Source organism: Mandrillus leucophaeus, unplaced genomic scaffold, assembly GCF_000951045.1.
Source record: "Mandrillus leucophaeus isolate KB7577 unplaced genomic scaffold, Mleu.le_1.0 Scaffold285, whole genome shotgun sequence".
NCBI classification, from domain to species: Eukaryota; Metazoa; Chordata; class Mammalia; order Primates; family Cercopithecidae; genus Mandrillus; species Mandrillus leucophaeus.
Window position 1 is genome coordinate 1,040,955 of NW_012102976.1, and position 27,984 is coordinate 1,068,938.

Sequence of the window (27,984 nt, forward strand, 5' to 3'; positions counted from 1 at the left end):
CGCGTCCGAAGGGCGTGGTTGGCGCTCGGTCCCTCCTTGCGCGTTTCGGGCTGCGGTTGGAGGGCCGCGGTTGCAGTCAGGGCCCCCCAGCTTGGGGCCACCGCATGGGGCTGCTGAGGCCGTTCCGGACTTGCGAAGCGTTCGCGGTGCGGTAGGTAGGCAGCGTCCCGTGCCCTGGTGCTGGTGTCCGGGGTGCCCGCGGCACTGGGGGCGATGGCCGGGGCTAGATCCGCGCGCGCAGCCCGGCCCCCTCCGCCCCTTCCCTTCGGTGCCTGCGGGGCTCTTGCGGTGCGGGCCGTCTGGCCTCGCGTCCCCGCCGGCAAGGGCACAAAGGCTCCCTGGGGGCGGGGGCGCCTCGTGCCTTCGCCTCCATTTTGCGGGCGGAACGGCGTGTGTTGTGGCGGCCGAGGGGTCGGGGCCGAGGCGGGCGGCTGGGCTTGGGAGTGCCCGGGCGCGGCAAGGGAGCGCGCGAGTCCGCGCATCTGGTGGCGGAGCAGCTGCGCTGCTGGTCGGCCTGGGCCCCGGGGGAGGTCACTTTCCCTCAGGCCTCTGCCGAGCGTGGGCTGTTTACCCAGCTACCCAGTCGGGACTAGTGCAGCGCGGGCCTTTCCCCCTCGAAAGATGGAGACCAGTGATGTCTTCTTATCGCCGTGGATGCTGCAGCGCCCAGATGCGGAGCGAAAAAATCTAGATGTCTCATTTTTTTTTGCCTCGGAGGGCTACCCTTTCTAACTGTCATCACTAGAACAGTTCTCAGCAGCCTGGGGACGAATGTCCAAAACCTGTTCCAGCCCTTGATGATTAGTAGTTTGGGTTTAGTGTATTGTTTGTAACAAAAATGAGCGGAAACCTGCCAGGGCAGATTGGACCTCACTGGGAATTCATCAGGACCACGAAGGGAGGTAGCATTTGTAAATAATCTAACAGTCCTCAGATCTAGGGTACGGAGAATGTTGTGTTAAAGTGCGTGACAAAGGGTGTTGGGTCAGTTTGCTTTGGGTTTAGTTGAAAGATCTAGAAGTCACCACTTTTTACTTTGTTCACTCCATTCCCCTTTCCCACCCTCTGTTGAGTCAATTCTGGCCCACTTAGAAAACAAAACAACAACAACAAAAAAAACAAGGAATTCAGTTTAAGCTCTTTTGCAAAGCTTTCGAAGGCACTTACTCACCTTGCGACTGATAACTCCTCCCTGTTCAGGGCTACCTTCTCCGACCTCTATTTTTACACATCACACTGTATTGCGGTTTCCCCAGCCCCTAGCACAATGCTTGGAACATAAAAGGCACTCAATGATGGAAGGAAGCCAAGAGGAAACAAAATCAGCATGGTAGCCTAAAGGTGACACAACAGAAATATTTATTTAACTTCTTGAGCCAGTTATTCTTACAGGTTAGGAAGGCAGCTAAGCTCAGGCTTTCTAAGTCAGACTTTAGCTCTGCCATGTTACTAACTCTGATTAAGTTTGTTTGTTTGTTTGTTTGTTTGTTTGTTTGTTTTAATGGTGATGGGGTTCTTGCCATGTTGTCCAGGCTGGTCTTGAACTCCTAGGCTCAAGCAATCCTCCTGCCTCTGCCTCCCAGAGTGCTGGGATTACAGGCATGTCATTAAGTTATTTAACTTCTCTGTGTCTTGGTTTCCTCATCCTGAAAATGGGAATAGTAATAGTACCTATGTGGTGGGTTATGAGGATTAAATAAGATATTAATGTAAAGTGCCTACCATAGTTTCTGGCACAAAGAAAACGATCTGTAGCTGTTAGCTGTTAGCAGTTGTTAGGAGAAAAATAAATGGATACTTGAATACACTCACTAATATGAAATATCTGTATAGTACTTGACCTTTCAGGATCTCTCTGTTTTTTGGTCCTTATCTGATCCCTTTTTTTGAGACAGGGTCTGACTCCATCACCCAGCCTGGAGTGCAGTGGCATAATCTCAACTCACTGTGACCTCAGCCTCCTGGAGTCAAGAGTCCCTCTCACCTCAGCCTCCCAAGTAGCTGGGATCACAGGTGCACATCACCACGCCCAGCTAATTTTCTATTTTGTTGTAGAGATGATGTCTCTCTATATTGCCCAGGCTGGTTTGAACTCCTGGGCTCAAGCGATTACAGGCATGAGCCACGGTGCCTGGCCCGTTATCTGATGGCGGATTTTTTTCTTTTTTTGAGAGGGAGTTTCACTCCTCTTGGCCAGGCTGGAGTGCAGTGGCACAATCTCAGCTCACTGCAACCTCCTCCTCCCGAGTTCGAGCAGTTCTCCTGCCTCAGCCTGCCAAGTAGCTGGGGTTACAGGTGCCCACCACCATGTCCCGCTAATTTTTGTATTTTTTGTAGAGACAGGGTTTCGCCATGTTGACCAGCCTGGTCTTGAACCCCTGACCTCAGGTGATCCGCCCACCTCAGCCGCCCAAAGTGCTGGAATTACAGGCATGAGCCACCGTGCCCAGCCTGATGGCTGATTTTTAAACATCTCTTTAGCCTTTGCTGATTCTCTTTCCACAGTGAAAGTATTCCATAGAATATTATCTGTTTATGTGTCTGCAGTCTCACCACCAGCTGAAGATTGATTCGGTGCCAAATAGCAGTTTGGCCAAGAGTTACAGTTGTACCTGATACACTCTTAATGGGGTCTGGTACCTGAAATGGTCATGTAAAATCAGAGGAGCTAAATAGATTGGGGCCTCGTGTGGCTGACAGAAAATCTTTACATGGTTGATCCATCCAGATAGAAGCAGAGCTTATGGAGGTGGACTCTTCTTATAACTTAAATTTGTTCTCATGAAGAAACTACTGTCTTTAATGTTGTTCACAAACATTGTGAAAAGCCCAAGAAGTGTTCCTGTTGGCTTTAGACCTGTCTGCCAGCTAGGGGTGTCAGATACAACCCTTGGGGGACACTGCGTCACTTCCAGGTTTTCCTGTACCACTTTCTGGTTACAGGAAACAGGTTAAGTTGCACATTTCCTTGTAGCTGTAAGCTCCCTTGGCATACCAGTTTATCTTAAATTATTTCCAGTTTCCAGAACAAACACCTTTCCCCTTCTCACCTGTAACTGGCACAGGAGAATTTCAGGTCTGTGATTCTGTTTTTAACATAGCCACCGTGAATCTCAAATTCTTTCTAGGGAATATTATTATTTCTGAGGACTCCCTTCCAGCTGTGGTATTCTATAATTAGCCATTAAAAACCTGCCACAAGGTGTAAGCCTTTTCTAATGTCCTTTTGCAGAGGCCTTGAAGACAAGGACCGTAAATTTTCTTGTGTGTAACTGGCATATAGGCACCCAAGGAATGGTTGTAAAGCTATTTTAGTTGTTCCTTCTCAGGGTGCTGAAACAGCCTTACTTACCAACCCAGTGCTTCTGAAACATTGTGCTTACCAAGTTATCTGGAGATACTGCTAAACTGCAGGTTCTCATTCCAAGGTTCTGGGGTAGGACCTGAGAATCTGCATTCCCTACAAGCTCTGAGGTAATGCAGATGCAGCTGGTGCTGGATCACACTTTGATAGTGAAGTACTAACCCGAGTATCTACATTTGCTTTGTAGAAGTATTGGGTAAATGGGTTTTATTTTCTTATGGTATTGGAATAAAATCTTGGCTTTAGGAGCTTTTTTCTATTTTTTGTTTTAACAGTTTCTCTATCTTGTTCAAAAAAAAAAACTATTCGAGGAATTGTTCCAAGATACTTCGATATAACAAGATTTTTAATAAAAGCAATTGAGGCACATGGAGTGAAAAAAAAAAAAAATAGGAGAAAGTCAAGGGAGAGATTAGCACAAAAAGGCAAGTACCTCTCTGTCCTATGCATTTTACTCAAGTGAGATTGTGTATTTGGCCCTGAGCTTTGTAGCAGCCAAAGCAGAGGGAAATTTTTTTTTATCAGTTTTGCCAGTACTTACAAAGTGAAAATGTCTGCTGAGTGGAGACAGCTGTTTCTGTTATTGAGGCCAGAGAATTCTCCCATGGGTTCTCCAAAGAGAATGCTATGGTACAGTGAGTGGCATTCTAAATAGTATCTCTTGAGAGAATCGGTAAGGTTCTTCTCAGTCTTCATACATGTAGCCTGATGACCTCACAAAAAAAGTGTCAGGGCCGGGCACCATGGCCCATGCCTGTTATCCCAGCACTTTGGGAGGTCAAGGAGGGAGGATTGCTTGAGTTCAGGAGTTTGAGACCAGCCTGGGCAGCATAGCGAGGCCTTGTCTCTTACAAAAAAAATAAATGGAAAAATAAAAACTGTCAGTATAGTAAAAGCAATGGTCTATGGAAATGCACCCATGTGGTCCAGGTACAGCCTCTTCTGACAGTGATTTTTCTTATAAGGAAGGTGTTTTTCTACTTTGCTCTTTGGTGGGAAAAAAGGTGCAGTTGATTGACATATTCAAACCTCGGCATCCTTGTACATTGAGTTTTGTTACACACAGACACTCTGCTGACTGCTGAGGAGGCCAGAGAACTTGGAGTTGAGGGGAGGAGTAACTGGGACTCAGTCAAGCTCCTTGTAGATGTGACTTACATTTCTTTAAAGGCTATCTAGGCTGGGCGCAGTGACTCACACCTGTAATCCCAACATTTTGAGAGGCTGAGGCAGGAGGATCACATGAGGTCAGGAGTTCAAGACAGCCTGGCCAACATGGTGAAACCCTGTCTCTACTAAAAATACAAAAATTAGCCAGGCGTGGTGGTGGGTGCCTGTAATCCCAACTACTCAGGACACTGAGGCAGGAGAATTGCTTGAACCTAGGAGGTAGAGGGTGCAGTGAGATAGCGCCACTGCACTCTAGCCTGGGCAACAAAGCAAGACTCCATTGCAAATTAAAAAAAAAAAAAAAAAAGCCATCTGAAGACTTTGCCCTGTAAGTGAGAAGACTGGCCTTGCTGGGAGGCTGTCTGGTGGCCCTGGTCAGTCAGCCAACAGATAAGTGAGTGAGAAGGTGAGGGAACAGACAGCCAAGCAGCCTGGCCCACAGCCCTCCCTACCACATTGATCTAGAGGGACCCACTGGCTCCTCCTAGGGCCTTGGGAGACTCCTTCTGTTCTTTTGACTCTAAGCAAAACTTCCAGAAGCAGCCCTGGGAAGAAAAGAATGGGCTCGTGGTGCCTGAGGATCCTGGGGATGGCCTCGGCCCATGGCCAAGCCACAGCACACACAGTTTACCCTCTGTAGCTTTGAGTCTTTTCTTTTCACTTTACTTTGATTTTATCTGCAGAGAAGGGGTACAAAGTGCTCAGAGTGATCTACCTCACAGTGGAAGACAAGGCTGGTATGGGGGACTGTGGGGCTCCAGGGGGACTTCTCGGCAGGGCAGGAGCAGGTGGAAATGGCAGTTGCTCTTTGCTGCTGGCCTCCCAGTCTCAGACCTCCAGCCACAGTTTTTCTGGCACCCACACCACCCTGAAGCAGGCCTCAGTCACCTCTTGTGACTGGCCCCTTTGTTGGCTTCCGCTACGTGTCTTTACCTCCTTTTCTGCTGCCTCCCACGCCACTTGGCCTCTGCCTTTAAGCTCCTTTATTCCATAAATCTAGTTCCCCTGGAGTTCTTCCAGCAACCTCTGCTGGGTCCTGCCTTCTGTTTCCTTGTGGACAGTTTCATGTTATTGGAGAAAGAGCAGCATGGAAAGCCTCTTTGTCTAGTTCTGTGGGCAGGTTCTACCACTGTGTGTTCATAGCAATTATCACTTATACCTGTGGCCTCCTGTGAAAACAAGTGTCAAGGTTTTGACCCTGAACTCATAGGGCTTGCTCAGTCTGACAACACCTGGCCTCTGTAGCTGGCACAGGTGACTGTGCGCTCAGGTACAGAGACAAGCCCTTGCCAGGACAGAGCTCCCAGGGCAAAGTTGGTATAAATTAGATTGTTCTAAAAGGAGCTCACGACTTAAAGAGTTCTGGCCATGCGTGGTAGCTCCCGCCTGTAATCCCAACACTGTGGGAGGCCGAGGCTGGCGGGTCATTTGAGGTGAGGAGTTCAAGACTAGCCTGGCCAACATGGTGAAACCCCGTATCTACTAAAAATAGAAAAATTAGCAGGGCATGGTGGCATGTGCCTGTAGTCCCAGCTGCTTGGGAGGCTAAGCCAGGAGAATTGCTTGAACCCACGACGCAGAGGTTGCAGTGAGCCAAGGTCTCACTGCTGCACTCCAGCCTAGGCGACAGAGTGAGTGTCCATCTACAAAAAAAAAAAAAAGAGGCCAGGCATGGTGGCTCATATCTGTAAACCCAGCACCTTGGGAGGCCTAGGCGGGTGGATTGCCTGAGCTCAGGAGTTCGAGACGAGCCCTGGCAACATGTCGAAACCCTGTCCGTACTAAAGATACAAAAAATGAGCCAGGCATGGTAGTGCATGCCTGTAATCCCAGCGATTCGGGAGGCTGAGGCACGAGAATCCCTTGAACCTAGGAGGCAGAGGTTGCAGTAAGCTGCAATTGTGCCACTGCACTACAGCCTGGGCGACAGAGCGAGACTCTATCTCAAAAAAAAAAAAAAGTCCTGCGGGAGGTCTGTTTTTGTTCAAAGGAGGATTGCTCTCTAGTTGATCATCTGTTTGAGGGGTTTAGTCAAGAGCAAGAGCAGAGCCTCGCCCCTCCCACAGTTCCCAGTCCTCCTCTCTCCATCCTGGACAGAAGTGAGTGGGAGGAAGCCCGGCAGCTGTGACAGGAGTGTCCTAGGGTGATGCAGCATATACCAAGAAGGGTCAGATGTCCAGGCTTAGAGTTTGTGTTACCACATGCATGATTTGTGGGCGTATTTTTACTGTAGGGTGAGAGTAAGCCAAGCCTACATCACTCCTAATTATATCTGGTGGATCATACAGCCTCTTCAGGTTCTGGAAACTAGAATTTTAATAGCGAAGTCCAGATGGTCCCTAGAATATCCTGAAGCTTATGTGCCTTGTCTCTTGGTTTGGACAAAGGACAAGGCAGTTCTGGTGTGTACAGACCTTTCTCGGAGGAGAGGGTTGAGTTCATTGTGCTCTGATGCCTCCTGTCATTCAGTCCAACCTCCTGGCACTTTCTTCATTTGGGAGGAGACTGGGGCCTGTGCCCCATCATGGAGCTACTAGCCTCCAGAACACTGTAAAATGTGTGATCCGAGAACAGGAGGCCCCACATTAGGAGATCGTTTAAAGCTGATGACCTGGGAGACATTGTGGGTCCAGCACAACAAGTGCTGTTCACCAGTCTGAGAAGGATAAACTGTCTCTTATTAAAAGTTCCAAACAGAATCTGTCCCCTCCATCCCTACCCCAGAGGGTTAGAAGTAATGATATGTAAAATCTTGGATCTATGGAAATGAAGACCAGACCTTGCAGTGTTAACGGATGGCCACCTGGCAGATGCAGACAGAGTTGAGTCCTAGGAATCCAAAACTTGTGCGTTTATCATAGCCTGGGCCAGTGTTTTCTTCAGCATGATTGCTGTTTTAAAAGTGGTTTGTCTTCAGTCATTAATTCAGGAAGTTTTCCCCGATTATATTTATCCCAACTGATTTCTCCCTTTCGTTGCATTTTGGTAACATTTCATAGACAGTTTTGAATGCATTATAGATTGGTTTTCATTTTCTTTCACACGTGTCTGTCTTGGTTCTCATAATAAACTTGTATAGTACAGGGGGAAAAGCATGATTTGTCAGGCAGATTAATAAAATTAGGAAGGGACTGTTTATCCAGTCTGAGAGAGTAACTACCTTCATTCCGTCGTTATAGACGCACCATTTCCATGAGCATCATTGAATTTCAGACCTTCTTACCTGGTTGCTGAAGGGGCTTTGGCCACACCACTAACCTAGTTGTGAGTTACTTAGGGATGTCAAATGAATAGTTTGTAATAGCTCACCACTCCCCATCTCTCCAGGATAAATAGATACCTCCTTTTTTTTGAATAATGAGGTCCAGACAAGATAAATAAAAACTACATCATCAAAACAAAGGGATAATTTGTTTGCACCCCTCCTTTGCCGCACCATCATCTTATTCCAGCACCCTGTCTCAAGACCGCACCCTTTAGTGAGGGGTGTGGGGATCTCTGGCCATTGAGAGAGTTTTTAGAAATGGAGCAAGAAGTAGCATTTGGGAATTATGGGCTATACCCGGCCTTCACCCTGTTTTTTCCAGCTCAAGGGCTCAGCGTGTTCCCCTAGTTGTGAAAACACACCTTGCCTATAAACATCTTCATGTGCAGTTTCTTAAAGAGCCACCAGGTGAGGATGTGGCTCCATAAGATCTCTGTCGCAGCAAGACTTGTCACTCTTCTCATTGTCCCTCCACCAGTCTTCTCCCTCTTCTGCTTTGTGGCTTAACTGTTTGATCACTTATTCCCCACTTGGTTCATAAACAGCTTGGGCTCTGGAGTTGGGCAGTCCTGGACTTGTCTTGCTCAGATCCTTCATTTCCCCATCTGTGACATGAGGATTAAAGACCCTGGCTCCCGTGGGAACTGGCCCTCACATGTGCTGGTGGAGTGTAGAGTGATACCACTCAGCAGAGGGCCACTCGGCAGTGTGTGCCAAAAGCATGCCCGTGGGCACCCCTCGCCTCAGCAGCTCTACTTCTGCAATTTGTGCTGAGGATGTGCCAGCACATATGTGTGTGCATAGTGACTCATCATAGCATTGTTTGGACTAGCAAAAAGGACTAGAAATAACCCAGATGTCCACTAATAAGGGACTGGTGAAATAAACTAGTGCGTCCTTGCACCAGAATACAGCACTGGGCAGTAATGAAAAGGAAAGAGGAAGCTCTCTGTGTACAATAAGTCCTCACTTAATGTCATCAGTAGGTTTTTGGAAACCGTGACTCTGCCACTTGAAAGGACATATGAAAAAACCAATTTTACCATAGTCTAATTGATATAAATAAGAGTTAAGCTCCTATGGCATATTTCTGGTTATGAAAGCATCATCAAACTTCTAAATAAACTGTAAAACACTTCTAAATTAAATATTGAAATAAATGTGAGCTGTACATACATTTATGAAAGATGAATAAAAACAAGTAAGATGAGCCAGGCGTGGTGGCTCGTGCCTGTAATCCCTGCACTTTGGGAGGCCAACTAGGGCGGATCATTTGAGGTCAGAAGTTCCAGATCAGCCTGGCCATCATGGTGAAACCCCATCTCTACTAAAAATACAAAAATTAGTCAGGCATGGTGGTGAGTGTCTGTAGTCCCAGCTACTCAGAAGGCTGAGGCAGGAGAATGGCTTGAAGCCAGGGGACAGAGGTTGCAGTGAGCCAAGATCGCGCCACTGCACTTCAGCCTGGGTGACGAACCGAGACTTCATCTTAAAAAAAAAAAACAAGGTTATGATTTACCTGCTTACTCAAATGGGTTCAAGGTCGCAGGTGACTGGAGCCTGTCCCAGCAGCTGAGGGTGTAAGGAGGGAACCAGTCATGGGCAGGACGTCATCCCATGGCAGGGCGCACTCACTCATATACCACCAACTCAGACCAGGACCATGTAGTCAGCCCCATTCACCTAAGTATATATTTTTGGGATGTGGAAGGAAACCTGAGTATCCAGATAAACTGGATATCATCCAAGCAGACATGGGGAGAATGTGTACACTCCATATAGACAATGACCTCAGCCAGGAATCAGGGTTTCTTCTCATCAGTGATATAATGAGAAGACATTGGACCGACTGGGCAGTGTGGCTCATGCCTGTAATCCCAGCACTTTGGGAGGCTGAGGCGGGTGGATCACAAGGTCAGAAGTTCAAGACCAGCCTGGCCAAGATGGTGAAACCCCATCTCTATTAAAAATACAAATATTGGCCAGGTGCAGTGGCTCACCCCTGTAATCCCAGCACTTTGGGAGACTGGGGCAGGTGGATCACAAGGTCAGAAGTTCAAGACCAGCCTGGCCAAGATGGTGAAACCCCATCTCTACTAAAAATAGAAAAATTAGCCAGGTGTGGTGGCGGGTGCCTGTAATCCCAGCTACTCGGGAGGCTGAGGCAAGAGAATTGCTTGAACCCAGGAGGCAGAGGTTGCAGTGAGCTGAGATTGCACCATTGCACACCAGCCTGGGAGACAGAGCGAGACTCGAGGTCTCAAAAAAAAGACATTGGACCAAGTGATGTTACTGAAGGACCTGCTGTGTTGCTTAGGAATGATCCCCTAGACGTTTTTTGTAGAGAAAAGAAAAGCAACGTTCTGAATAGTATGACCCATACAGTTTGCTACTTTTATATTTTAAAAAAGTGAGGGAAGGATAAGCCTGGTGCAATGGCTCATGCCTATAATCCCAGCACTTTGGGAGGTGGGTGGATATCCTGAGGTCAGAAGTTCAAGACCAGCCTGGCTAACATGGTGAAACCCTGTCTCTGCTAAAAATACAAAAAAATTAGCCAGGCGTGGTGGCACACGCCTGTAGTCCCAGCTACCGGGAGGCTGAGGTAGGAGAATCGCTTGAATCCGGGAGGTGGAGGTTGCAGTGAGCCGAGATCACGCCACTGAACTCTAGCCTGGGTGACAGAGCAAGACTCAGTCTCCAGGAAAAAGAGAAAAGGGAGGGAAGGATGAAATAGTATTTGCATCAGGAAACAAGAGTCATACACAAAACTAGTGAGGCTGGTTCCCTGTTTTTGTGGGAGTATCTAGTAGTAAATCTTTTGTTTGATTTATATTTAAAAATGGGCTGCTTTTTCTCCTGTTTGGCTCCTTTGTCCTTCCTTGTAAGGTGGCCTGTTACACTGATTCTGTTGATGCCTCCCCATGACACTAATGACAATAGCCAACACTTAGTGTCCATACCATGCCAGGCACTGTCATAGACGCTCTGCCTGCCCTGGCTCATTTTAGCAAAGGAATGGGGGACAAGGGCGGAGAGAGACTTATATCTATTGTGCATTTTACATTTAAGCTGTATATTACCACTGAAAAATAATTGTTTTTCTGATTAGTTCCTGCCCCACCTGGTGGTTGTGGGAATTAGACGAGAGTCCATGTGAAGGGCATGCTCTCCTCCATGGTCACCTCTGAATCAGGCTGGAGCCTGGCATTCTCCATCAGGCAGGGTAGGGAAGGGGCCTCTTGGATCCCAGTGCGATGAGGCCTCAGTGTGTGCAGTGCCCATCTAGGTGGTATTTCCCAGTGTGCGAGCTGAGTAGGATGAGCCTGCAGCCACAGCCACTCCCGCCTTTGCAGGCTGTCCACCAGCATCTCCTCTTACCATCTCTTTGCTTCCTGTCTGAGGAAACAAGGCCATTTCTGCCCACACTTAAGCTTTGAGATTGACCCAGTGCAGTCCAGGTAGCTGCCGACATCCTGGGCATTCACGGTTCCGTCACCTCCCCTTCCATGTCCTCCCAGCGTTAGTCTTCCTCCTGTTGGCCTTTTGGCCCCCTGCCCCATCCCGCCAGGGCTCCCAGCACCAGCTCTTGCTGGCATGCTTAGGCTGAGGGTGGTGTCCCTCTGTTGTTCCTGAACCTCTTTGTATTGGAATGGTCCTGTTTGCAGATTCAGCTCCCAAATCATCATCCTTCCCTGAATGCTCTGCCTATGCTCCCTTGCCTACCTGCCTGCCGCCTGGCTGTCACTCTCATGTGCATACATGCCGTGTTACACTTACCCTACCACTGTTAGCCACCAGCTTTCCACAGCTTCCCTCCGTCATCAGGTGCAGCATAACCCAGGCCAGCCTGAGGAGAGTTGCTGATCTTTCTCTTTGGTCACTGGCCATCCTTGGAACAAGAATCCCTTACCTGTTCCACAGCCTGGATGTGGTTTCTGTGCTTTGAGAGGGTTGCAGCCTGGGCAACATGGTGAAACCCCGTCTCTACAAAAAATGCAAAAATTAGCCAGGCGTGGTGACCTGTGCCTTTAGTCCCAGCTACTCAGGAGGCTGAGGTGGGAGGATCATCTGAGCCCGGGGAGGTCGAGGCTGCAGTGAGCTGAGATCACACCACTGCACTCCAGCCTGGGTAACAGAGTAAGACCCTGTCTCGAAAAAAAGAAAAAAGGGTCCTGCCTCCTCTGCCAGGCAGAGCCAAGCATCTTGGGGGGCATTCTTCCAGTGCCCAGCTGAGGCCTGGGCATGGCCTGACTTGCTGTTCTCTAGGATAGAACAGTCAGAGCCAGGCTTGAGTTGCTTGCTGAGGGGACCGTTAGGACAACAGAACCACTGTGGGCCTGTGCACAGGAAGGGTCCCACCAGGACTCTTTTCCAGTGGGGTTGGGCTAAAAGGGCAAAAAGGTGACTTAGGCAGGACCCCAGCCTTGATTGGACTTTGGACCTGTGTTGACCCTCCTGGGTGTCTGCTGGTGGGGATGGCACCATCCACTATGAAAGCAGAGGGGAAAATGGTGTGCTTCTGTGTCCCCTTTGGAAAGGTCTGGGGCCAGGGAAAAGCCGGAACTCGGTGCCTCTCTGAGGAAGTAGTCATCATTTGTATCCTTTTTCCTTTGGCCAAAAATATGTTTGCCTTAATTGTTAAAAAACAAGGCTTCCTGAACACAGATGCAGAAGATTTATATTTTTCTCTCCCCTCCCCTGTTTTGTAGGAAGCTGAAGTCTTCAGCAGAACCCTGACCTAGGTAGGGAGTCTCAATGGCCCTGGGTGAAGAAAAGGCAGAAGCGGAAGCATCTGAAGACACAAAGGCCCAGTCTTATGGGAGAGGGAACTGCGGGGAGCGGGAACTGGACCCCCCAGGGCCTGTGAGTGGGGAGCAGCCCCCACACCTGGACGCTGAGGGAGAGCTCATCTCCCCTGTATGGGGGGCAGAAGGGATACCTGCCCCTGCTTGCTGGATTGGGACTGACCCTGGCGGCCTCTCTAGAGCCCACCAGCCACAGGCCAGTGACGCCAGCAGAGAGCCCGTAGCTGAGAGGTCTGAGCCTGCACTCGGTGGCCTGCCTCCTACCACCATGGGGTCTGGAGACCTTCTGCTCTCTGGGGAAAGCCAGGTAGGTACTAAGGCAAGACTGTAGGTGGACCCGTTGCTGTCCTTTGGGAGTTTGTTCTAGGATTTCCTCACCATCTCGCATCCTTTCCTGGCCACTGTGCAGGGTGAGGAATTAGAGGGGCCTAAGTATGATGATTTCTGTTTTGTGGGTTCAGCTGGAGAGCTGGGCCTCAGGACCAGCCGGGGAGGACTGTCCACGGTATCTCCTGTTCCTCAAGAGTGACTGGTGACTTTTTGAGGACCAGGGATTGTATGGCCAAGAGGCTGTGGCCCAGAGGTGTAGGCCAGGGGAATTCTGGCAAGGGGAGCCCTGTACTGTTTCTGACTTGGTGATCTAAAGGCTTTAGGGGTACCCTGAAGAGACTTGGGAAAGGTGTGTCCCAGGGCTTTGGGTTCCTGGGGCCTCTGAACTAAATCCTCTTCAGACCCAAGGGACATGTCAGAACCTTGGAGCCCTGTAGTAGGCAGCACTGTCCCTGGTGAAGGAGAATTCTTTGGGCTTCTCTAACTGCCAGGCAGCTTCTCCTAGTGGGAGTCACATGGGGCAGGGAATCCTACAGGTTCTGTGACTGCAGGCAAATCACCAGATCTTTTAGGCCCTCAGCATCATTGGGAGGTGACCTGAATGATCTGTTCTGCCCAGCTCTTACATTCTTTTCTGTTCTGCTTGCCAAGGCCTTTCCTGGGAATGGCTTTGATCTTCTCGGTGTCATTGTAGCCTTGGCTGCTGCACGGTCCCCTTGTGGAGCTGCATCCTGTGAGGAGGTTCTGAGAGGGACTGGGAGAGAACAGAGGCTGGGCCCCACCTGCCTGGGAGCAAGGGACGGTGGGAGGCTCTGGCACCTGTGAGTCAGAGATTCAGCGAGGCAGGAAGTGAATAATAAACAGACACAGAAATGGCCTTTCACGAGGATGAGTCTGGTGCATATTATTAGAATTCCTGTTGTTTGTTAAGGTCTTATCATGTGCTTTGCACACATGGGTGTATTTAATCCTTACCTTCTGAGGAGCTGGTGCCATGAGGGGAGGAGAGTGAGGCTCGAAGTCACACATTTGGAGGGTGGCAAAGTCAGGGGCTGGCCTCAGGTTTGTCTAGCTCCAAAACCCATGTTTGGAGCAACGCTGTGCTGTCCTGCTTCCCTCGGGATTGAGTTCTTCATCAAGCAGATAAAAATCCAGTGAAGAAGCAGAGATGAACCAGTCATTCTGCTAGTGTTCAGTTACCACTGGCTTGTGAACTGAGCAGGATGGGGCCTGGGGCGACCTCCTGGGTTTGGACGTGTCCTGTTAGCGACAGAATGACTGAGGGTTTCGTCTGCCAGGAGATGCTTCTCAGAGGTACGGGACTGTATTCCAGCTTCAGCATGACAGAGCTGTCCGAGTTCTGCTCGCTCACACCCTGGATACCGGTGGAGGAAGAACCTTGGAGGGGACTGGAGATGGGAGTCAGGTCACCTTGCTTCCCAGGCAGGCAGGGTCTCAGTGCTCCTGCTGGCAGTGCACACTGCCTGGTTCTTGCCTCAGGCAGCAGACTTTTCATTTTAAGATCTTTCCTAAATACTGTCTAGACCCGCAAGGAAACTCCTGGGTTGTCATCTAAGAAAGAAATTGGGTTTGATTTTCACCCAAGTGCTTTTTGTCCCTTTGATCATTGCAGGTGGAGAAGACCAAGCTTTCTGCCTCCGAGGAGCTCCCTCAGACTTTGAGCCTTCCCAGAACAACTGTTTGCTCAGGACATGATGCTGATACCGAAGATGATCCATCCCTAGTGGATTTTCCCCAGGCACTGGACCTCAGCCAGCAGCCTCACAGCTCAGGTCTCTCTTGCCTGTCGCAGTGGAAGTCCGTGCTGAGTCCAGGTTCCGCAGCTCCTCAGCGTTCCGTCTGCAGCGTCTCTGCTTCCTCCACAGGCAGCAGTCTCCAGGGTCACCAAGAGAAGGCGGAGCCTCGTGGTGGTCCTCTGGCCAAGGTCTCCTCCTCCCTGGAGCTGGTCGTCCCCCAGGAACCCTCCTCTGTGGTGGGGCTAGGACCTCGGCCCCAGTGGTCACCACAACCTGTGTTCTCTGGGGGTGATGCTTCTGGGCTAGGCAGGAGACGCCTGTCCTTCCAGGCTGAATATTGGGCCTGTGTGCTGCCAGATTCCCTGCCTCCATCACCCGACCGCCACTCCCCTCTCTGGAACCCAAATAAAGAGTATGAAGATCTGCTTGACTATACTTACCCACTGAGGCCCAGGCCTCAGCTTCCGAAGCACCTTGATAGCCGTGTGCCGGCCGACCCTGTCCCACAGGACTCGGGGGTAGACCTGGATAGCTTCTCTGTCTCTCCGGCAAGCACCCTCAAATCACCTACTAATGTCTCCCCCAACTGCCCAACAGCGGAGGCCACTGTCCTTCCATTTTCTGGGCCCAGAGAGCCAAGCCTTAAGCAGTGGCCCTCTGGAGTACCTCAGAAACAGGGTGGCATGGGCTTGGCATCTTGGAGCCAACTTGCATCTACCCCCAGAGCCCCAGGCAGTAGGGATGCTCCTTGGGAGTGCAGAGAGCCAGCCCTGAGGGGCGCGAAGGACCGGCTGGCTGCAGGCAAGCACCTTGATATGGGCTCTCCTCAGCTAAGGACACAGGACAGAGGGTGGCCCTTGCCCAGTCCAGAGAGGGAGAAGAGGACCAGCCAGAGTGCCCGGCGCCCTACCTGCACAGAGTCTAGGTGGAAATCAGAAGAGGAAGTGGAAAGTGACGACGAGTATCTTGCCCTGCCCGCTCGGCTGACACAGGTTTCTAGCCTGGTTTCGTATCTAGGATCCATTTCTACCTTGGTTACCCTGCCCACTGGGGATATTAAAGGGCAGAGCCCCCTGGAAGTGTCAGACAGTGATGGGCCAGCTTCCCTCCCTTCAAGCTCCAGCCAAAGCCAGCTGCCTCCTGGAGCTGCCCTCCGAGGATCTGGGGATCCTGAGGGCCAGAACCCCTGTTTCCTGCGCTCCTTCGTCCGTGCCCAGGACTCCGCAGGGGAAGGCAGTCTGGGGAGCAGCCAGGCCCTCGGGGTCTCCTCTGGACTGCTGAAAACACACCCCTCCTTGCCAGCTAGGTTGGACCGGTGGCCATTCTCAGACCTAGATGCTGAAGGGCAGCTTCCCAGGAAAGGAGGAGAACAGGGAAAAGAATCACTGGTGCAATGTGTGAAGGTAACGACACTCAACATTAGGAGGCTTTGTGTACAGGTGTCTTGTCTCTTCCCCCAATCCACTAACATCATCATAAAACATGTTCATGTTGACCAGGCACTTTTTATGTGCCAGGCATTGTGCTGTACCTTATCTTATTCAGTCCTCACAACTTTTACCAGGTAAGCACTGTTCTCATTTTACCTTTTGGAGAAAAGAGCAGAGAGGTTAGGTAACCTGCCCACTTATAATTGGCAAGGGCTTGAGTCTACCTGGAATCAGACCCAGGTAGACTGTTTGTAGAGGCTGAGCTCTTACTACCCTTGGCTACTTCGTAACTCAGAGGTATTCTGAACAAAAAGGGTTCTGTGCATAGGGGCCTTTAGGAAACACCGGGCTAAACAAAGGTAAGTGGCTTTCTTGACTGCAGGACTTCTCAGAGCTTCATTTGCCAAAGTGGTGTAAGTGCAAAGTTAGGGGCATTGGATGTACTGTTTTCTAGACTTTGTGGCCACTGGACTGTCTTTTGTGGACCAACTATCTTAATATCTGGAGGTATAAGGAACACTGCGTGGAACAGGGTTATTGGTGTCAGGCATCTGAATTTGAAACATGGCACGGCTGTCTTTGGAACGTCAGCTCAGTCTCTTTGAGTTTGCTTGTTTGTAAAATGTGGAGCCCTGCCTTCTTGGGATGTTGTGTGCATTAAATAATTCATGTTGAGGGCTTCGGTGCATTCCCAGACCCGTGTTGAAGGTTCGGGAATGTGCCTGTCCAGGAACATGTCCTAGCGCTTGAGAAGGACTTTCACCTTCCAGGGAGGTGACGTGATGATTTTGTGAGGTAGGTAGGACATGTTATCATGGACCGTTCTTTACCGAAAAAAGATTGAGATGCCATGAGGTGAAGTTGTTCTTGGGTATAGCTTCAGGTTAGTCATGATTTTAGTCATTTATTTTGCATTCACTTTTCCAGAGAAACATGGACGTATCTGGCTCCAAGATGCTGATTCTAGTTAGTAATGGTGCTGATCCAGTAATTGGTTTCCATGGCAGGCACACCTTTTCTGGGTTGCTCCATTCCCACCTGCAAGGCTGGGTTTTCTCATCCTGTCATTTTTGGTGTCACACCAGGCTGTGGTTTTCATTGCTCTGGCAGAGGGAGGTCTAGAGTCGTGGAGTGGGGACAGGTGAGCAAGGAGAAGAGAGGAGACTAAAGATGCAGTCTGTCTCCAAGTCTTCCTGATATTTTTAGCCTTTTGATAACATGAATGGCTGTTCGATCAGTAACACCATATGTCCTTTTATTTGTCTCTGCAGACATTTTGCTGTCAACTGGAAGAGCTGATCCGCTGGCTGTATAATGTTGCAGATGTTACTGACCACGGGACTGCAGCCAGGTCCAATCTTACAAGTCTCAAGTCTTCTCTGCAACTTTACCGGGTAATATACGGTCCTGGCTCTGGCTTATTCCCTCACAAGAGTGGTGACTAAATTACTCGATTACAAAGTAAAATCTCAAATAACCAATGTCTGGTATGTTATAGCTCAGTTGACTATTATACCTGAAATCTAATTAGAGCTTCACATTCTTAAAGCGGAACGCTTTGTAAAATACATGAATTATTTCCCAGGCCAAATAGAGCTTGAAGATACAATATATTTATCTCAAATCAAAAATGCTTTAGGTATTGGGCTGGCAGGTGCAGTGGGACAAGTCTCTTATCCCAGCTACTCTGGAAGCTGAGGCAGGAAGATTGCTTGGGCCCAGGAGTTCAAGTACAGCCTGAGCAACATAGCAAGACCCACCCCCCCATCTCAAAAAAGTTTTTTCTTAATTAAAAGTAAAAACAAAAATACTTTAGGGTGATTTGCAATATAATTTTCCAAATGTCTCGGGGATTATAAGGACAGACTTGCACTATTATGACGCCTCTAGTTATGTGTGGCTATTGAAGTGAAGTTAAAGAGTCCGATTTTTTTATTTGCACTAGCCACATTCTGTGTGCTCAACCATCACATTTGTCCAGTGGCTACCACGTTAAACAGTGCAGATATAGAATACTTCCATCATCACATAAAGTCCTATTGGACTGCACCGCTATTTAAAGATCTGAGCTGAAATTGTACTGACTCCAGAATCTACAATAGGGCATTTTGATGGTATTTAAACAGAAATCTAGGCCAGGCACCTTGGCTTACACTGTTAATCCCAGCACTTTGGGATGCTGAGGCTGGAGGATCACTTGAGCCCAGGAGTTCCAGACCAGCCTGGGCAATATAGCGAGACCTCGTCTCTAAAAAAAAAAAAAAAAAAAAAAAAACCATAAAAAATTAGCTGAGTGTGGTGGCATGCACTAGCAGGAGGATCACTGGAACCCGGCAGGCAGAGGCTGCAGTGAGCCAAGACCACACCACTGCACTGCAGCTTGGGCCACAGACTGAGACCGTCTCAAAAAACAAACAAAAACTCTGACTTCAGTTTGTGTGCGTGTGTATGTATTTGGGTTTGGTTTTAGTTTTCTTGTTTCTTTATCATTAAGATTTTGTTATTTTGAAAATACTAATGTGGATTTTTGTTAACTTGGTCCTAGATTTAGGATGACTGCATCCCAGTTTGTGCCTGTTGTTCTGGCATAATAATAGGTCCCCTTTCAGTCTCAGAAGTGTCCTGAATTGGAGGATAAATTATATAGTTGTCATCCCTAAATCTAACGTTAACCTTGGCTGAACATCCTGCCTTCTAGCATATGTGGTTGGCTGCACCTTTCTAATCTCTTCATGAAGCAGCAGAGGGATATCCATGGTCTAAGCCTGAGGCTAGTCTGGAAGGAGTTTTCTAAAACAATTCTTTGAATTCCTACAACCTTATAACCTGACCATATCTTCAGCAGCAGAGGGCGCGATTTACATGTGCATGGGCCAGGGCTGAGCTGACTCTGGGCCTTCCTGGGACCGTACTCCAGCTAGAGGGAGGGAGCGGCTTTGTTTTCCAGCTTCGGACCAACTAAAGTTTAGGGAGGAGCCTGGCTTGACCTGGGCAGGGTGGGCCAGCTGCTCCACCCTGGTGGGAATACTGTTTCCTGCAGTGTGGAGAGGTTGCTTTGAGTTCCTCACTTTGAGGAACTCCACAATGAGTTCCTCTCCACACTGCAGGAAATAGCATTCCCACTAGGGTGGAGTGAGCTTGAGGAAGGAGAGAAAGGCTGGCTCCAGGGGAGTCAGACTCCACATGCATGCACACAGCTGTGCAGGGCCCAGGACCAGTACCACTACAGGGAGAGGAAGCTGCCTTGGTAGACCTAGGTTAGTGGCCTTTCCTGGCTTGTCAGAGCAGGGGCAAACAGAATAATTCCATCCCTCCATCTTATCCCTCCTCCCAGCCTTCTGTCCCTCAGCTTCCAAGCTAGACAGAAACAACCAGCTTGCTTTGTAGGTAGAAGTGAGATTTGAGCTGGGAGTCACTCCTGCAGGTCAGTGAGGCATAGGCCTCTTGTGTCACCCATACAGCTGTCACAAAGGGGGACTGTATTGCCAGCCCCTTCCCCGCACCGAATTGTGCATGGCTCATGCGTATGTATGTGCTACCTTGACTCCTGCTTGGATTAAGACCTAGTATAAGTGAGCGTGTGTGTGTGTGTGTGTGTTCACATATTTTAACTGTGACTCATTTTCTCATATACTTGTATTTCGTCTTTAACACGGGGGTTGCAGCAGCACATAAACCACACTAGCAGAGAATAAAATAATAAGTATAGGTATCAGGGTAAAGGAAAACTAAAGACAGTAAAATAGTAAATCCAAGGGTAAACTATCACTTCAAAATGGTAAAACACCAAGTTCTGGCTGGGCCTGGTGGCTCATACCTGTAATCCCAGTACTTTGGGAGACTGAGGCAGGTGGATTGCTTGAGTTCAGGGGTTTGAGACCAGCCTGGGCAAAATAGTGAGACCCTGTCTCTATTTCTGTTAAAAATTTAAAAATTTATAAAAATCAGTCAGCAGGTTCTACACCCTGTACTAAAGGTGGTCATGGATTTGACTTTACTTTTTTTTTTCTCTTTTTTTTTTTTTGAGACAGAGTCTCTCCCTTATTGCCCAGGCTGGAGTGCAATGGCATGATCTCGGCTCACCGCAACCTCCAGGTTCAAGCGATTCTCCTGCCTCAGCCTCCCGAGTAGCTGGGATTATAGGCATGCACCACCACACCCGGCTAATTTTTGTATTTTTAGTAGAGACGAGGTTTCTCCATGTTGGTCAGGGTGGTCTTGAACTCCCGACCTCAGGTGATCCGCCCGCCTTGGCCTCCCAGAGTGCTGGGATTACAGGTGTGAGTCACTGCACCTGGCCAACTTTACACTTCTTAACTGCTAAAGGAACATCAAGAACACCAGCTTGGTAGCCAAGAGGGGAAATCAAATGAGTTGCTTGGGAAACTCACAGCTTCCCAGATGTTGAGGTAGTTACCCTTGTGGTCTGCGTAGAGCAAGAACATGGAGGGAGGACCAGAGGTAGAGGCAGTGGCTCTCTGCGGTCAGTTTAATGGCAGATCTCTTGTGGTCCATTAGAATGGAATAAATTCTGAAACTCCCATAGCCCTGAATTAAAAGAGAACCCCATGAGGTGAGGGCGTTGGAAGAAGACCCTAACTCCAAGCTGTGAGCCAGCCTCTGTCAGGGAAGACGCTTCTGAAGTCAAACTAAACAGGAAAAACTACTGACTCTATTTACCTGGGTTCAAAGAAGCTGAAGTTAAACTGTTGCACTGTTACTTGGGGAATTCTGCAGACCTAGTGGGGTGACTCTTCCACATTAGAGGGGAATAAGGCTACCCTGCATGCTGTGCTTTTCAAATAACTTTTACAAAACAATAGTAACGATGCTTCTTCCTTTTCTTCTTCTGGTACGCCTTAAGCAATTTAAGAAAGATATCGATGAACATCAGTCTCTGACGGAGAGTGTCTTACAGAAGGGGGAGATTCTTCTTCAGTGCCTGTTGGAGAACACCCCAGGTGAGATGCTTAAGGTTTTGGATTTAGCCAGAGCTTAATCCTTGTCAGCAACAGGCCGAGGGACCGCACTATCCCTGGTAAGGAGCCGGTACCGCAAGAGCCCCTGCCCACACTCAGCTGCCTGAGATGCCCCATGCCCCACCGTCTGCCAGCTCCACGCGTCGCTGCCCATCACTGCCCCTGCACACCTGCTTAGAGGCAGTCATGGTCATAAAACCAAACTAATTAGAAATTAGGTATTGAGCCTGCAAGAATGATGCTGTCTTTTGCTTCTCTTTTTGTATTTTTCTGGTGGTAGTCTGGGTAGGAATCCTAGTTTTAATCCACCAGCCCTTAGTTTGTGGCCAGGGTATTCAGTGGGTATCCCTCCGGTTCCCTACCTTACCTAGCCCAGGTTGAATTCCTCTCTGACTGTCTGCTTTGTGTCCTACTTTGGGGAAATGTTTGTTTCAGAAAAGGATTGTATTGCTCAAAAGTATCTGAGGACAGTCAGTCTGTCCTCAGGGAACAGACTGAATAAAGAACTGATGAGAGGGGACAGGGTGGCAGTAGTGTGCAAACCAAGCTTTTTTTGTTTTGTTTTGTTTTGCTTTTGAGATGGAGTTTCGCTCTTGTTTCACAGGCTGGAGTGCACTGGTGCCATCTTGGCTCGTGGCAACCTCCGCCTCCCGTATTCAAGTGATTCTCCTGCCTCAGCCTCCTGAGTAGCTGGAATTACAGGCATGCGCCACCACGCCCGGCTAATTTTGTATTTATAGTAGAGACGGGGTTTCTCCATGTTGGTCAGACTGGGCTCGAACTCCCGATCTCAGGTGATTCGCCTCCCTCAGCTTCTCAAAGTGCTGGGATTACAGGTGTGAGCCACTGCACCCGGCCCATTTTGTAGGATGGGTTCCCCATTTAGGAAAGTGAAAATCACAGACCTCAGGCATATATCTAAGCATGCTGGTGCCAAGGATATACAGTTCTTATTGTCTTTACAGGACGAGGGCATGGGGGATGGGGACGTGATAGGGAGGATGAGCTAAGAGAATGGTAGGGTAAAGCCTTGAACTGATGGCAGCCCCTAATTTCCTGCAAGAGTGTAAATCAAATGCTGACAGAGCCTGCCTATATTATGCCTCATTTTATGTTTTTTGAGTGAGATGGGATTTATACTGGAATCCAACCGCAGAAGCAAGGCTGGGCAGGTCCCACGGACTTGAGAGGCAGTGAGGAGGCGCTTTCCTGACCAGCATGGTGGGCAGGTACATACCATGGAGAAGCATATACAGCAGGATTTCTCAGTCTTGGTGCTTTTGCCATGTTGGCCGCGTGATTTTGTGGGGGGTTGTCTTATGCATTGCAGGATGTTTAGCAGCACCCCGGCCCCACTAGATACCAGTAAATCCGTTTCCCCCACAGTTGTGAAGACCCAAAATGTTTCTACACATTGCTAAGTGTACCCTGGGAAGAAAAATCTCTAGGGTTGACAGGCATCAGTGGACAGGGACCACTGAACGGTTTTCAGCAGGTAATTGATTCTCTAATGTGAATTATGTGAGCTCTTTGCAATCCCCTGCCCTTTTAAGGCCTTTATTTTGGCTCTTCTGGCATTTTCACTAGGGTTCTTAGATTTTTTGGGGGGCAGAAATTCCATGTGCAAGGCTCCTTTGCTGCATGTAAATTTACACCAGCATTTTACTGAAGCAGTTGGCACATCAGTGTTCTCCATTTAATCACAGCCCTGTGAGATGGACAGAGTTGTAGATTTGCCTCAGGCCACAGAAGAAGTGGCAGCCTGGCAGAGCCCCTGGGCACTGGCTTTCTGCAGCTTCCCAGCGTCTGGAGGTGCAGAGGCCTGAGCATCTCCTCTCTTCACGAAGGCCACGTGTAAAAGTAGGCCTCTAGACCGGGCGTGGTGGCTCACACCTCTAATCCCAGCACTTTGGGAGGCTGAGGTGGACGGATCACCTGAGATCGGGAGTTCAAGACCAGCCTGACCAACATGGAGAAACCCCGTCTCTACTAAAAACACAAAATTAGCTGGGCGTGGTGGCACATGTCTATAATCCCAGTTACTTGGGAGGCCGAGGAAGGTGAATCGCTTGAACCCGGGAGGTGGAGGTTACAGTGAGCCGAGATTGCGCCGCTGTACTCCAGCCTGGGCAACGAGCTAAATTCCTTTTCAAAAAAAAAAAAAAAAAAGTAGGCCTCTTAAAAGCTTCAGGTTTTTTGACCTTCACTTTAAAATCAATTTAATAATACTTTTCTGTGCTTAGTCCCACTTTGCTCTTCTCTCAAAGAGATCTAGAGGTTTTTTTACTGGCTTTGGGGTTTTCTTTGGTTTTCAGATATGTATCCAGACTCTTTCAGATTGACACATAGCCCTTCCCCATCCATCTGCTTGAAATAATCAGGAATGTGGCTCTTTCCCCCTTGAGACTTCAGTGTCTCTCTCCAGCGGGTGCAAAACTTTTCTTCCACCAGGAGCACGCTGTCAAAGTCCACAGAGCCAGCAGACAAACATGTTTATTCCAGTCCTTCCCAACTTCTTTTATTTGGCCCCAACCAAACATTCTAACAGTCTAAATAAAAGTTCAAAAGCACCCGTGCACGGTGGCTCACCCCTGTAATCTCAACACTTTGGGAGGCCAAAGTGGGCAGATCACCTGAGGTCAGGAGTTTGAGACCAGCCTGGCCAACATGGCGAAACCCCATCTCTACTAAAAGTACAAAAATTAGCCAGGCGTGGTGACAGGCACCTGTAATCCCAGCTACTCAGGAGGCTGAGGCAGGAGAATCGCTTAAACCCGGGAAGCAGAGGTTGCAGTGAGCTGAGATCATGTCACTGTATTCCAGCCTGGGTGACAAGAGTAAGACTCCATCTCAAAATAAATAAATAAATAAAAGTTAAAAAAACAAAGGTCCCTGAACCAATAAAGGTTTCTGTGACATCGCACAAGAAGACTGGGCAAAGGTCTCATGAGACCGGAGGGGTTAGCCAGCTGCGGTGGCTCATGCCTGTAATCCCAGCACTTTGGGAGGCCAAGGTGGGTGGATCACCTGAGGTCAGGAGTTCGAGACCAGGCTGGCCAACATGACAAAACCCCGTCTCTACTAAAAATACAAAAATTAGCCAGACGTGGTGGTGGACGCCAGTAATTCCAACTACTCAGGAAATGAGGCAAGAGAATCTCTTGAACCTGGGAGGCAGAGGTTGTAGTGAGCCAAGATCGCGCCACTGCACTCCAGCCTGGGTGACAGAGTGAGACTCCGTCTCAAAAAAAAAAAGGGGTAGAACCCAGCCCAGCCACCCTTACAGCCAAGCTTTACCGTGCGCTCTGACTGCAGTCCTCTGCCACACTTCGCCAACTCTTTTTGTGGACAGCACTTTGCCCTGATGACACCGCATCGATGTGGCTTCACTAGGCAAAGATCTTGATACAGCCAGCCTGTGTTCCTTCTCCTTCCACCCGTCCAGTCAGCATTGTCTGCAGATAGGCAGCTTCCCCTTTCCTTTCCTCTACTGACAGATGTTACAGCTGTGGCAGGAAACTAGGGAGAGTATTAGCACAGCTGATAAAGGCGCAGGAAACTAAGACAGCCTTTGTGCTTAACAAAAATAAATTTTTGAAAAGAGAAAAAAGCCTGCTGTGTGTGATGCACTCTGACCCTAGCCCATCCCTTCCTCACATGAACAATTCTGACACTGTGGGAATGAATCTTCCTTAGCCTGCTCTCAGGTCATTTTTTTGTTTTGTTTTGTTTTGTTTTTGAGACAGAGTTTCACCCTTGTTGCCCAGGCTGGAGTACAATGGCACAATCTTGGCTCACTGCAACCTCTGCCTCCTGGGTTCAAGCGATTCTCCTGACTCAGCCTCCCGAGTAGCTGGGATTACAGGCATGCGCCACCACGCCTGGCTAATTTTGTATTTTTAGGAGAGACGGGGTTTTTCTATGTTGGTCAGGCTGGTCTCAAACTCCCGACCTCAGGCGATCCACCCACCTTGGCCTCCCAAAGTGTTGGGATTACAGGCATGAGCCACCATGCCTGGCCAGGTCACTTTCTTTTTCAGTCTGTTCACTGGGGCCCTACAAAAAAGGGGTCTCAAGCACTCCCAAATCTATTACCAGACCACCCATGTGAAGTAACATTCCTCCCAGCCAATAGAAACTGATAGACCTGGTAGCAGGGGTAAGCATCTGAACCTTGGCATGTCGCTTCATTTCATTTAAGCCTTATGCCCAACAGGATCTGGATGTGCCCTTATAGAGATACCTGTCTTACCTCTAAAATCAGGTAATACCAGCCATCAGAGAACCATGTCTCTGTGCCCATCTGTAAATTATGCAATTTCAAAGTGAAGTCAGTGAATTCTTTTCTCAGCTTTAATCAGAAGTTAACAACATAGGTTCTCCAGTGCAACAGAAGTCCCTGGAGAATCCTTGTTGTAGGAATTACGTTGTAGGAATCCTTGTTGTAGGCCTTTAAAAAGGCCATTCAGAAACTACTGCCAGGTCCTACTTTGTGCAAAATACTATACCCTGTATGTTCTTTTGAAAATGCTAAGGACAACACTTGCGTGGGTTTTGTTTCTAGTTGAATTTCTTTGAACCTCATTGTTAGTTTTAGAGGATGTCCTTGGGAGGATCGCAAAGCAGTCTGGTGAGCTGGAGAGCCACGCAGATCGCCTGTATGACTCTATCTTGGCCTCTGTGGACACGCTTGCTGGCTGCACCCTTATCCCTGACAAAAAGCGCATGGCGGCAATGGAGCACCCATGTGAAGGGGTTTAACCTGGTGAGTAGAGGAACTCAAGAAGAAAATTTGCCCACCAACCCTGCTATAACAGTTGGCCACTACTTAGAAGCTTGTTAAGCCAAGAACTATTATTGAAACAAATGAGATACTGGAAGAAGAAAGCCAATGTTACTAAAAAAGGAGTTGCTGGTTTTCCTATGGTAATGGTAGGCTCACTGTGGTACTTTCCATTACTGTTCACCCCTGCTGCCTGCTGAGGATGAGGGTGCCTCTATGCTGCCATTTCTGTGGCACTTTCTTCACCGTCAACCCTGCCATCCCAAGACAAGAGCAGCAAAACTTAGCTATATACCTACTTTATTTCTGCACAGGTACACTTTTCCAGTATGGGGCCATGACCTGGCCGCCCCTGTTCTGCAGGATCTTCTCCCCAGCTCATTTGGTACTCCAAGCATCTCTGACAGCACCAAGTGCCCAGAGAAACCCAGGGTTACTCATAACTTTGCACCACCACTCCCCTGCCCTGCACAAAGGGTCTCCATGTATCTCCCATACCACTCCCTTCCAAGAAGGCTAGGGGGATGAAGGGGTTAAGACACCTTGGAGACTTTAACAGGTAGTACAGCTTTCTTTTGCTCCCTTGAGAAAGTCAAACAGAATGACAGAAAAGGAGCTAGGAGAGCACGGGTGGGTGTGTCCACCAGAGTTGCTACTGCCAATGCTTTTCATAATTCCGCAATTGGACTGTACTTTCTTGAAACATCCTCTCCTACAACAAAATGTGTGTAGTGTTTAACTCGTAGATTTTCTAGGTGAGCACTATAGGTATGTTAAGAGCAGGGAGTCCCTGTATTTTTTAGCAGAGCAACTGTGAGAAGTCATCTTGATTCTAAAATGAATGCAGGGGACTGCTGTTGTCGTTTCTTCCTCTACAACATTATGCCTGTAACAAATGCTGCCTTTTCTCTTTCAGGCATTTTCTCAGGCAGAGATGCAACCTGTCGGCCAAACACTGGTTGGTGAGAAAAAAAACCTTCAAGAAGTCCTTGCCAGAGCCATTCAACACCGAAGTCAAGGGGGAAACCTTCAATACACTAGCTTTAAAATGCCTTTCTCCTCCCTGAATGGAGGGCTGAGTTACTATTTTCATTTACAATGAATCCTTCCAAACTAAGGTTTTCCTTTTGGTGCTTCTCCACAAAGAGTGTGTAGCTTTGCAATTTTTGATAAAATAAGACGTGTTGCTTTCCCCTCTATCCCATTAAAAAAGGGCAGATAAAGCTCAAACTATTCCACCTGGTAAGGTCATTTACCAAGGGCTGGTAGGAGGTTCCGAATACTCGATACTCTCAGGCATGCAAGAGGACCTAAGAGACTGAAAACAGTGAATGGTTGGCCAGAAACCTTGGGTCTTCTCATAAAAGGAAATTTGAGCTTGTCAATCCCTCTTTGAAGATTTAGGTAGAAGAGATTTTTAACCCTTTGTCTGCAAAAGAAAAAGGGTTAAATGAAGCACCTCTACAGATTACTTTGGGAGATTACGACACCTTTTGCCATCTTCAGGGCTTACGTCTTTACTTTCTTGGCTAACCAGTTTCTTAGAAGAAAATGTGTCAGGGACTTGGGGATCTGCAGTCGTGCTTTAGCATGGCTGTGGAGCTAATTATCAAGCTTAAAGGGTACCTTTGGGGGGACTCCTCCCTTCACTCCTAGTCTCCCTTGGAAGAGCAGTCCAGGCTCAGGGAAGGGAATGGATGGGATGACACAGTAAGTACAGAAACTGAAGCTGTCAATAGTGAAGGAAAAAGGGGAATTCCTTGTTGCTTTGGCATTGACACATAAGTACTTTGATAGAAGAAAAAAACACTGTGGATCAACCATTCGAAGCATCAATTCTATAGTTTTTTGAAGCAAGATGATCGGTTATTGCTGGTAACTGCAGATTCTACAGAAAAGCACTTTTAAAGTTCTGTTGGGCAATGAATGAACCTGGAAGGAGGAAAGCACAGTAACAATGGAAACTAAAGTCCTATTATTAATGTGACTTTTCTGCTTCAGAATCTCTGAGACTTTATAGTCACTGGAAAATAGCCATTAAATTCTTTAAAGATTAGCTCTTCAACAGTAGCTACATATAAAATGCAGTATTTCAAGT

General features: G+C 48.4%; 1 protein-coding gene across 4 annotated transcripts; it reads left to right on the plus strand.

Moving 5' to 3' along the window:
• On the plus strand, nt 1-27,681 carry CEP68 (centrosomal protein 68kDa). Of its 4 annotated transcripts, none has more exons than XM_011985496.1 (7): nt 1-155; nt 12,512-12,914; nt 14,571-16,097; nt 17,396-17,518; nt 20,989-21,085; nt 25,695-25,868; nt 26,803-27,681. In XM_011985496.1, the coding sequence occupies exons 2-6, from the start codon at nt 12,558-12,560 to the stop codon at nt 25,862-25,864; spliced, it is 2,274 nt and encodes a 757-aa protein (XP_011840886.1). In that variant the 5' UTR covers nt 1-155; nt 12,512-12,557; the 3' UTR covers nt 25,865-25,868; nt 26,803-27,681. The 4 variants fall into 4 exon arrangements, with proteins under 4 accessions (XP_011840886.1, XP_011840889.1, XP_011840888.1 ...); XM_011985499.1 differs by having other exon boundaries at nt 14,571-15,686; XM_011985497.1 differs by having other exon boundaries at nt 7-151.
• Nucleotides 27,682-27,984: the final 303 nt, after the last annotated feature.

Excerpts from the sequence above, each read along its gene's own strand:
- CEP68 (XM_011985496.1), top strand. The coding sequence starts at position 12,558 with ATGGCCCTGGGTGAAGAAAAGGCAGAAGCGGAAGCATCTGAAGACACA. Across the intron at positions 16,098-17,395 it reads CACTGGTGCAATGTGTGAAG|ACATTTTGCTGTCAACTGGA; the intron begins GTAACGACACTC and ends TTGTCTCTGCAG. Across the intron at positions 17,519-20,988 it reads CTTCTCTGCAACTTTACCGG|CAATTTAAGAAAGATATCGA; the intron begins GTAATATACGGT and ends GTACGCCTTAAG.